The sequence below is a fragment of the Meleagris gallopavo genome, chromosome 12 (genome assembly GCF_905368555.1).
Source record: "Meleagris gallopavo chromosome 12, MGAL_WU_HG_1.1, whole genome shotgun sequence".
Lineage (NCBI taxonomy): Eukaryota > Metazoa > Chordata > Aves > Galliformes > Phasianidae > Meleagris > Meleagris gallopavo.
In genome coordinates this window covers 9,583,570-9,594,790 of record NC_139415.1, presented here as the reverse complement: position 1 = coordinate 9,594,790, position 11,221 = coordinate 9,583,570, and the positions used below count along the sequence as shown (strand labels likewise).

Sequence of the window (11,221 nt, the reverse complement as noted above, 5' to 3'; positions counted from 1 at the left end):
TGTACTCCAGTGCTTAATGCTGATTGCATACAAGAGAACAAGGAGCAAACTCAAACTCAGGATGGCCTTGACTGCTAACTAAACTAGCGGAGCATAGAGTTAAATTAGAATCTAATAATTGGCATGAGAGAAAAATCAAACAAGCCTGTAAGAACTACCAGTTCTGACTGCTGGAGGACACTGTGGAATGTGAAAGAGTGCAGCTCGTCTGCAGTTTTGCAATATCCTTGCTGTTTCTGAGTCTTCTTGCGTGACACCTTTAAACTCAGTGCATTTCTAGCCTGGTTTTCAAACCAGGTGAACACTTCTATCTTTTATGACCATGGACTACTGTTCAGGTTTCAGGCAGGACTATCAGTTTCTATTCTCAGGCCCCAATGAAAGAACATTTTAGCAACAAATACTTACCACCAGATACTTCACTAGGGAAAATGAGACTTGAGTGCCACAACTGGGGAAAAACTTGGCTAATATTTTCACCTTCTTGGGCATGGGGCAGTCCAGGCAGAAACCCAAAACTGTGGGGCATGAGACCTGGTTTCATCACCTGCTCATGGCACCTCTCATTCCTGCTGAGGCTGAGCATGGCAGAGCTGTGTGTATTGGAGTGCAGAACAGCAGAGTGCAAAACTGACGCCTGATGGCACAGCTTGCATACGTGCCAAGGCTCCTGTACCTTTTCCCCAACAATCACCTAAAATATGGGAGCTAACCTTGGTGATGTCCACATTCTATCTGCTGTTGAACAAGGCAGAGTATGTATCCTTGTGGTGCAGCAAGTTTCTGTGGTTCAAACGTTCATTTATGGAGTTGACCTAATTGCTATGAATACAGCTGTGTTTGGTATGTTGAGTATTGAAACATCAATCTAAGTTAATGGCAAAGCTCGTATGGGCTTAGTTAGAATTCAGACCCAAGTTTAACTCTTCAGGGTCCTCACATATTCACTTTTGTTGTCTGTAATTATATACTTATGATATCTTTCTAGATCTCCTGAGCATAACATGGGGGAAGAATCCATGCAATAGGCATTTCTGTAACAATTCCTCCATATTACTTGGCAATTCCAGATCTGCAAACACTTTGTGCCTTTTTTAGCTTATTTGATGAAGTGTTCAGGCACTTTTGATGTTGCTACAGCACATATTTATATAATCACTGAAGAATGCTTTGGTTCCTCCCATGCCTTGTGCTGTGTGTGACTATGTCCCCTGCCCAGACAATTCTGTGGAGCATCCTGCAAAATCAGGCTGCAAAAAGTAGAGCATTGCTTTTAAACAAAAAACAATCAGTCACATTGTTTGGGAAAAGACAATAATGCTCTGAATTAGCGCTTATTCTCCTCTAACCTGGATGTGCAGGTTGGAGATGTTGCGCTGGGCTTTGTATGTTTATCCACGCGGGGATTTTCAGTGCCTGGAAAAAGAGTCAGAGCCTAATTCCCTCTATTTTTTCTTTGATCTTGAGTTGATTTTGGGATTACTAGGATGGGATTACTAGTCCAGATTCTCAACTGTATAAGGTTTTATAATCAGTTTTTTTTTTCTGGAACAAGAAATGTTCCCTCCTCTGTTTCTCAGCTGTTCAGAGCACAAGCTGACATGGTATGAGACATCTTCAGTAGATTAGCCCAAGTGTTGCTCTACTGTCTGGTGTAGTCACCTCCTAGCAGCCAAGGTTGAGGCCAAGCCCTGCTCTTTGTTTCTGTGCATCTGGTACAGCAGCACATCTTTCTGGAGGGGTAGTTGGACTGACCTGAGAGTGGAAATTAACATGGTGTGTTCTTCTTCCTTTCCAGATGAAAATGAATGTCTAAGTGCACACATTTGTGGAGGAGCATCTTGCCACAATACTTTGGGAAGCTATAAATGTATGTGCCCTACCGGATTTCAGTATGAACAGTTTAGTGGAGGTTGCCAAGATATCAATGAATGCGGTTCTGCACAAGCCCCATGCAGTTATGGTTGTTCAAATACTGAAGGTGGCTATGTCTGTGGATGTCCACCTGGTTACTTCAGAATAGGACAAGGGTAAGGGATTCTCATTTTAAACTAACAGACATAAAGGCGACATAACTCGCTCCCTCCTCTGTAGTGTGGAGCAGCAGAACCAGGGTGTTATCACCGATGAAAGAGATGGACAGGATTGTGGAGGTGCTCAGGAGTTGGATTCACCTGCTTCTTTTGGAGACGAGGGAGGAGCTACATGGTTTTAGTGTTAAAGGAAATCTGGTCACAACAACCAGATTCCATAATCCCTTTTAAGTTACTGCTTTCACCTCTCTCTTGCACATCCCAGCAGCCAGCCAGGCTATCTGAGGTCACCTCTTGGGAGCTGACACCTCTCACTCTGATTTGTGGTGTACCACTTGTCTGTTTTAAAAGCAAAGCAAAACAAGCCTTGCCAGCTCCCAAGACAAAAGATATTATACAAGTGGTGATTGGAATTACAATTTCATATGCTCTTATGTTCTTGTATGTTTCATATTCTTATTTGTTCCAAATGAATTACTTCTTGAATGAATATCTGCTTTATCAAGGAAACCAATTTTCACTTGCTCCAGTGGGAGTGTTAGGGCAGTGCATCATGTTGGACCAAGCACTAAACTGGAAAGCAGAAAGATTGTGCTTTAAATTTTAGAAGTGACCAAAAGCTTTGGGGTGCTCACTTGAATTACATTATGAAAGAGCCCAATTCTCAGATTTTTCAGCACCTCCTGAAAATTGGTCACTCTTATTGCGTTTCAGGTTGGATGACAGAAATAACTAACAACTTCTTAGAACCTAAACTGGTGTTTTTAAATCTGTTACATATTGGTGGGCTTCTTTTAGACAAAGCCCCATGGAAACAGATTCTTGAAATCAAAGAGATAGTTGCTTTGTGATTCAATGAGAATTTTGTCTGTTAAATTGGACAGAAAATTTCCTGGGAAATGAGTGCGATGCAATTTCTTCATTATATGTATTGACAGTCCCCAAATTTAGCTTTTGTTAAGATATCTCTCTCACTGGAATTAATTTTGGATTTCTTCCTTCCTTAGACACTGTGTTTCTGGAGTTGGGCTAGGCAAAGGTCAAGGACAAGAGCTTTCACTCAGCGGAGAAGTGGATGACAACTCCCTCTCTCCAGAAGCTTGCTATGAATGTAAAATCAATGGCTATCCCAAGAGAGGAAGGAAGCGCAGAAGTACTAATGAAACAGCAAATGAAGCAGAGGTAATTGATCCTCAGGGGGAAAGGGTTTGGTGTTATCTTACGAAAGCCAGTCTTGGATTGATGAATGCCAAGAAGCAATCCCACGGGAAAAATTTATGTCCCAAAGTAGATGAAGGGGCTGGTTTTGGACGCCAGGTGCCTGGGACAGGGCTTTCTCAAGTTGGTCTGTCATTGTCAGGCAAAGGTTGTCCCATGCAACCCTTTGATTCCTACTACCTACATTGCATCAACACTAAAATAAACACCCACCCAGCTCTCCTGAGGGCAGTGCTCTCACCTGCAAAATGGGCTCTTGATGTAATATGATGGCAGGTATGTAAAGCATTTGTGTGACCTTGTTGCCAGCATGCAGTGGACAGGGTGGATGGTGACCTCTCCAAGCAGGATCATGTTGTGTCTGGGTCAAGAGCTCACACCAAAGCAAACAAAGAGCTCTGGGTGTGAACACTGAACTTCGAGGGAGTCCAGAGCATCCCAGTGCTGCAGCTCTTCCTGGGGCTCATCCACACACTGAGTCTCAGTCACTCAAGCTGCCAGCCTGGGGGCAAAGCTGTCAGTGAGGTCACTTATTGTACTCACTGCTGGTCCAGGCAGAATTAGGGAGGCTGAGCTTCATCTGTCATCACCTGGAAGTTGCTAGGGACAGAGACAGATTTCTGTTTGCCTCAGTGGGATAACTGTGTGCCAGTGAACGTGTAAAACCTATTGCAGTGCTCACCCAACTCCACTTCATTCTAGCTGTTGTCATTGGTTTCTTTTATATTAACCAAACATTAACAAGAGGTTTCTGAACTCATATTTATATGAAAACTTATCTGCTGTGTGACAAGTTTTATCTTTCTATGAAGAAGAAGGCATCCTTTTTCATTCATCCTCGACGGAAATATTTTCCATTAGTGCTTGGCAAATGTTTTGAGAAGTAGCATTAATGAAAAGTAAATCCTTTACTAAACCCCACCTGCTGGAGTTTGTTCTGTATTGGTCACAACACTGGGACACAATGCAATTGAAGTGGTTGTAATTGTTTGTTGTTCTACTGAGCTTGTCACACATTGTCCAAAAGTCACTCTCCCAGCATAAGTGCAGAAGTTGTGGTAGAAGTGCAATCTTATAATAGTCCCTTGCGCTACCTGAGGCTTATTTTACCTTGGAATACAGGGTCAGAATGCCCAGTTGAGTCATTCAGTCTAATGTCCCGCACAAGTCACTACACTTAAATCTTTTTCCCACCAATTAAATGTAGACCTTAAAAACAGTAAACAGCTTGCAGGAGAAATGTTGCCAAGTCCACAGTCATTCAACTTCTCACTTCTTCATCCATTCTATGGTGACAGTGATGTTACGGGTGAAGGGATCTGACCTGATATAGCCAGAGAAGCAGTAGGTCATGGCAGGTGTCAACTGCAGTATTCGCCATTCGGCTAAAAGTATGTGTCCACATATGTAAACGTGTGTGTTTCATTCAGAATTTGATACACTGAACACTCTTGTACAAAAGTGCTGTTAGACTGTCACTATCCTGAGCTGCCATGTGTGTTCTCTGCTCATATGTATATGCATAGAGCTTGCTTTTCCGTACATGAATACAGGAGATCCAAGGGCAAGTTAGCTGTTTCCATTCTGTGCTCAGTGTATGGCTCTGCTAACATGGGAAAGTGGGAGAGTGCTTTTGACCAGAAGAGTGGACACTTGATTTTGGGCAGAGTGTGGTGTAAATTGCTTCTTCAATACGTTTCAAATTTCTCTGTGCTTGGTGCTGGGTAAGGGCATTTGTCTGAGATGATGTGTATCTTCCTCTCAAAATTATAATGTTTAGCTGATGTTCTATATGAAGTGTTTTCAGTCTGCTCCTGCAGCATGACTCACATATTCAAGACTTGGGAAGTATAGCACTTGGAGGCGGGGAGTAGTGCTGCTTCTCCAGCAGCCTCTCCCCAGTTCCATGTCTAAACAGAGCGAATATCACAAAGTAGAAAACTCCTGCCTAAACGACATGCCTCTCCCACAGACCATGCTGGCTTCTGTGCATCATTCCTGTTTGCTTGTGGTTTCCCTGACAGAGGCAGAACAACAGGCCTTTGCAGAGTGCAGGACACTGGGCGCAGACACTGATGTCAGATGTCAGATGGAGAAACTGTGTGCCTCCCATTACCATGCAGGGGCGGTGTCAAAGACTCTACTTTATTCTGACAACCACTAGGCCTCCAAGAATAGTTTAGACAGATGACTTTATAGAATCTCCTTTTAAAAACTATTTCATTAATAATGGATGAGCTGGATAAGAAATACACATACAGATGCCTGTGAAATATTCTCTGACAAAGGCAGCTAACATCATTTGTTCTTGTGCAGGATGAGCAAGAGCTGGAGCCTCCAGTCAGTCTTGCCAGCTGGGATATTGAGAAAGCAGCAGTCTTTTCTATCAACATCTCCGATCTCAGTAACAAAGATCGCATCCTGAAACTGCTTCCTGCCCTCACAACACTGACAAACCATAACCGATATTTAATTGACTCCGGAAATGAAGATGGTTTCTTTAGAATCAATAAGAAGGACGGAATAAGTTACCTTCATTTCACAAAGAAGAAGCCAGTGCCTGGAAACTATTCATTACAAATCAGTAGTATTCCACTCTATAAAAAGAAGGAACTTAACCAGCTTGAAGAGAAACATGACAAAGACTACCTCAGTGGTGAGCTGGGAGATAACCTGAAAATGAAAATTCAGATATTGCTTCATTAATTCATCAACCAAAGACCAAATAATTAAACCAAAGATAGATAGGTAGGACTGAATATTCCTCCCAATCAGATTCTCCATATCATAGGTACAATCTTACATGAGTACATTTGTATGAACGAGCACTATTATATTATTACATAAACAAGGTACAGGATGAATACCCTAGCTCAAAACAACCACTTTCTCAGGCTTTTAACTGTAGCTGAGCTACCTTGATATGTTGAATCTTGAAAGCTGGGACTTTTGCCTTTGGAAGTTGGCCACTGATGCTGAGACACGTCATCATTTCAGCAGAGGTACAAGAATGTGCTTTCAACTGATGGACAGCTCTATTTTTGTAATTCTTAAACTTCGCTTCTCCAACTACAACTTACTAGGTCAGCCATTTATGATATCCATTTGGTGCTAGTAAATTTTCAACCTAGATTTATAAATGCACTGTAATATTTACACAACTTAGAAGCCAAAATTGCCATTATTCAGTCTAAATACTTCAATCAACCAAAGTTAGCTCAGTAGTTTATCTCAGTTATGCCTATAATACATTACATGTAAATTAAGTGTGTGTATACTGTAATCATGCTATTTTTATCAATGAAGCATTTGTAAACTAGATTAATAATACCCTTAATGTTAGGGTTTGTAATGGTGCTTATAAGACCAACTACTTGTTAACTGTATACACAAACCTGATGATAAAAAGTTTCTGTGACTTGCCAAAATGCACTGAGGTCAGTAGGGACCATTAAACATTCTCAAAAGTCAGATGACAATCAGTGCCATCCTACGCCATGACATTATGTAACATGTCAAGAGTACCCATAGTCATTCATATCAGCAAGGGTTCAATGTCATAAATGTCACAATAAAACAGTTCTTTTTTTTAGTTTATTCTGTGGCTTTGTGTTCTTGCTGAAAGTGATAAACTGAATTCTTACGTTTCAGGCATTTTTGCTAGGGTTTGTTGTCTGTATGTGTGCACAGGTGATTTCTTCTTGAAGGCATGCTGCTACTATTTGTTCACTCTTCGTGCAAAGGAAGAACAAAGGAAATACAGAAAGCTTCGCAAATCTAAGCAGCAGTGGAACTCTAAAATAATTGTGTGGCTCCAGAAAGTGCATTAGAACATTTCTGATGACTTTACCTGAATAATCAAGTCAGTCAGTAACTTTGACAGCATGCAGAAGTGGATGTTAAGTCACTGTACAGGAAAAAAAAAAAATCCACATTTAATCATATGAAAAGTCTTTTGCTAAAACTGCCTTGTTTTAAATATTCAATTCTTTTACCCCTACTTCAACAGCTGTTCTCAAATAATCTAAGACTGATTACAAAGGCATAACCCAGTACCAAAAGCGGCCATCGGTTGTAGATGCATTTTAATGTGGAAGGAGTTATTCAATGCTGCCGGTGTTCTCGTACTCAAGTGCTGCAGTACGTCTTTTAGCAGCTGAAGAACATTCTACTGAGATGTGATGCTTCAAAAGCTGGGGCAGAAATGCAGCAAATGGTGTCACTGAAAATACTGATTGGGTTGTATTGTAATTGATAGAGGGAACATACACTGAGCCATACTCATTTTGAAAAGGAAATGCACTGTAACAATTTACCCCCAGTTGTATTGTTTTCTGTAATTCAACTTCAGCTCTTGGATTTCTTTCTGCTTAACAAATACAACTATTCAGAATGGAGCTGGTGCATATGCACGGGGTTACCTTGATATCTATAATAGACTGTCTGGATTTTACATGCTGATGTGCCAAAATCTTGAACGGTGTTTTATTTCCATATCTTGTGTAACTATGGCAAAATATAATCAAAGCTGTACAGTTGTATGTGCCACTTCAACTTCAGCAGGTTAGGATTGGTTTTTTTTAGTAGGACTGTATGGTTTCTGGTTAAAGTGTATGGTTTAAGTATTTTCTCTCCAGCCCTCAATTATTGAGAGGAACTGAGAAGAATGGTTTCAGAAAGAGCTATCAGGACTCTGTCAAGTGGTGTTGGTTTCACATTTAAGCTGCCTAATAACACCTTAATATGCTAAAACCTCTTTGATGGTGTTCCAGCAGCCTCTGCCTTGTCTGCACAGTTCTGCAAGTCATCTTTGTTGCGCTGCAGAAATAAGGACAAATGAGAGTATTATTATTTTGTCCTGCAGGGAGGAGACCAATTTGAAGTAGTTCTATCCTTCCATGGACTAAAAGATAAATTTCAAATATTTAAAACAAGCATCTCTTTTAGTGGTTTAAAGATGCAAAGCCCAATCTTGCCTGTCAGTTTTAGTTGCCGTATATGTAAAATTATTTACATTTGCTTGAATTTCTGCAGTTTTCTTGAACTCTCAAAGAAGCACAAAGGTTGCATGAAAACACTGCATGAGACCTGCAATTAAAAAGTGGTTTTAACCTATAAGTGTGATATACAATGTTTTCCTGTGTTTGATTTGACAGTGGGATCCCAGAGACTCTAAGACTAGGTACACTAGAGGTTTTTTCCAGTGTGTATGCTTTTGCAATTAAAGGCTATTTTTCAAATTCAAGGAAATGATGAAATATGTGAAATAACCCCATGGCTTCCGTCTGTCACAGCTGTGCATATGACTGGGCATAGATGCATGCATGGATAATAAATACAATTTTTGGTTAACTGTTAAACAAAGATGGGTTCTGACTGTGCATGTCAAATCATTCTCACTGTGTATTGTAACAGTATCTTGTAAACTTGATGGCTGACGTATTTTGGCAGAACGTGGCTGTTTTCCACAGTCTCTCATTTACACAGACTTTCAAAGGACCCAAGGTGTTTCTTACACCTTACTTTCTTACAGCAGGTTCTCAATGGGTCACACTCAGGTTTTCTCTAAAATAAATATTCTACGCTGTGATTCAAGTTCAGCTTCGTGCTTTGGAAGAGCTGATCTGGACAAGACTCCTGAGCACAGAGAGGCCTGGGCTGTTTGGAGAGCAAGACAGACATGACAGCTATTGCCTAACAGCTGCCTACAGCTTCCCCATCCGTGTTTTGGGCACCTCTGGTCCCTTCTGGCTGCACTGTGGCAGGTAAGTGCTATGCAGAGCAGCCTGCAGCTGCACTACACCAGACTGGTGGGGGTTGGGAGGTGCTGGCACTGCAGGAGTCTTCTCACCACCTTTAAAAACTGTTATTTGCTGCAACAGAATTTTTAGGATTAGGAGCACAGGAGCTAATGGGACACATGGAATTCCCTTAGCTGGGTCATCTGAGCCCAGGATCTTACCTACTTCACCCTCTCTCTGGAGCAAGTCGTTAAGGTTTGTCTGTTTTAGTTGGCTTCATGCTTGCAGGAGTAGCCAAGATACAATGTACAGCAGGTTAATCCAGTAAATCCAGGGTATTCGCCCAGAATAAGCCTATCACAGCGTTGGCAAGGTAATGCTTAGCTAAAACGGTTCAAAAAAAACCAGGGCTTCTCATTGTTGGCAGTGGCCTGAGCATGCTGGATGCCTGCAGAAACCAGCACAGCTCCTGGGTGAGCTCCTGCAGTTCCATGTTTGTATGGAGGGCTTCTGCGTGCAGGCCCACACATCAGCACTGTGGGTCCAGGCATTGAATTAAACTGTGAGGTCATACTGGCTTTGGATGCTGTGAGAACTTGAGGAAAACTTGTGGAGAGGGTGAGCATACAGCTATGCTTTATGGGAGAGTGTGCCGTCACTTACACCAAAGTAAATGGCAAATGATTGCCGTGGTTGCAATAGTAACAAGAAGGAAAAAAAAGAGGAGAGGGGAGAATGCAGCAGTTGTTCAAAATGCCCCAATGCATGTGGCTGTTGTTTCACCCACAGACACAGGTCCTGTGCTGTCCCTGGTACCTTGGAGGCATTCGGTGGCAAGACCGGGCAGTGCTGCTGTTGTGTTTGCTGCATGCTTTGCCAAGGCCCTCAGTGCTCACAGAGACTCTGAGGGCAGCTCCTGGACTCTCTCAAGGAGGTTGTGCCCTTTGGTTTGCCAAAAGATGAGACCCTCTCCTTTCCAGAAAAGCCTTGAAGATGTTGATGACTTCAGCTCTAACAAATTCCAATCATCTACTTCTGTTGTCCTTAGAACTTGCCAAATACATCACACCCTTGTAACAAATGCTTTTGAGGAATACTGTGCCCAAGCCAACTCCTCGGTTATGAGCTTCCCCTTGAGTTCAGTGCAGCAGTGTTGAGGCCAGAGAGGTTACCAAAGAGAGGTTTTTTATTTCAGATTCTCCCATTTCTAATGTGCTCGTAAGTGACATTGCTGAGGTGGGAGGTGGAGGCTGGGGCTGTTTGGGCAGTAAGATTGTGCTGGCAGAGCTGGCTGAAAGCCTAGACTTCATTCTGGTAGGTCCAGTGTGTGCTATTCCCGCGTGTTAGTATATGGCTGAGTCCTAAATCACATGCACATGTGGAAATATATTTTTTTATTTCTAAGGAATCTAAAGGGATAACTATTTGTCAGTGCTTTCAGGCCAAACTTATGTTGCTAAACCACTGCTACGTGCCCAGGAAATTCTGTCTCTTGGGCAGGACCCTTCCCTCCTGTGTGGCAGCACTGTGAGCCCAGCCCTGGCCTTGGCTCAGCATTCACATCTGTGGGTTTGTTTGTTTATGACCTTCTCTATGGCTCCCAGGACTTTAGGATGTAAGCGCCTCGCAGACACATGTTTTGATCCTTACTACACCCTTGTGAGGTTGGGATGTGTTTGTCATCCTCTGTTTACAGGGTAGAAATCAAGAACCAGATCTTTCAGTTTGGAAGAGCCTATAGTCAGCGGCCATCCTGCCTGGAGCAGCTCTGAAATACTGGAGTGTTTCTGCAGCAAAGGATAAGAAGCCAAATGGGCTCATCTGCTATGACAGGCCCAGCACACATGAAGCCATGGAAACAGTCCTTTTGCAAAAAAAACATGTCCCAGCCCCAGCCCCCCTGGGGTTGCCATTTCCCCGCAAGGATCCACACGGGAAGCTGCCCTGCGGGTGCTACAGCAGCACTTAGAAAAATGCAGAGTGGCAGTGCCTGATGGTTTGGTGGTTTTCTGCTGGATAAGAGGTTTTGGGTGAGTATCCAGGTCAGCAGACTGTGTGGAGGTAATCAAAAGTGACACTGCTGGTGAGCAGGGCCTGGTTCTGCCAGCTTTCCCATCTCGTCGCTAAGGCTGCAGGATGAACCAGCCAGGAAAACAGGGCTACTGCTTAGTTTTCTTTGGAGATTGATCTTTTATTCCTATCATTCCTATGAGAGGTGCTTCAGGGTGA

General features: G+C 42.5%; 1 protein-coding gene across 1 annotated transcript in view; it reads left to right on the top strand.

Moving 5' to 3' along the window:
• Positions 1-6,848, top strand: part of FBN1 (fibrillin 1) — a 147,478-nt gene extending 140,630 nt beyond the window's left edge. Inside the window, exons 64-66 of the mRNA XM_085233531.1 lie at positions 1,799-2,030; positions 3,041-3,215; positions 5,568-6,848. Of these exons, the coding sequence (XP_085089657.1) occupies positions 1,799-2,030; positions 3,041-3,215; positions 5,568-5,957 (797 nt within the window). The 3' untranslated portion in view covers positions 5,958-6,848. The remainder of the gene's footprint in view (positions 1-1,798; positions 2,031-3,040; positions 3,216-5,567) is intronic.
• The last annotated feature ends 4,373 nt before the right edge of the window (positions 6,849-11,221 follow it).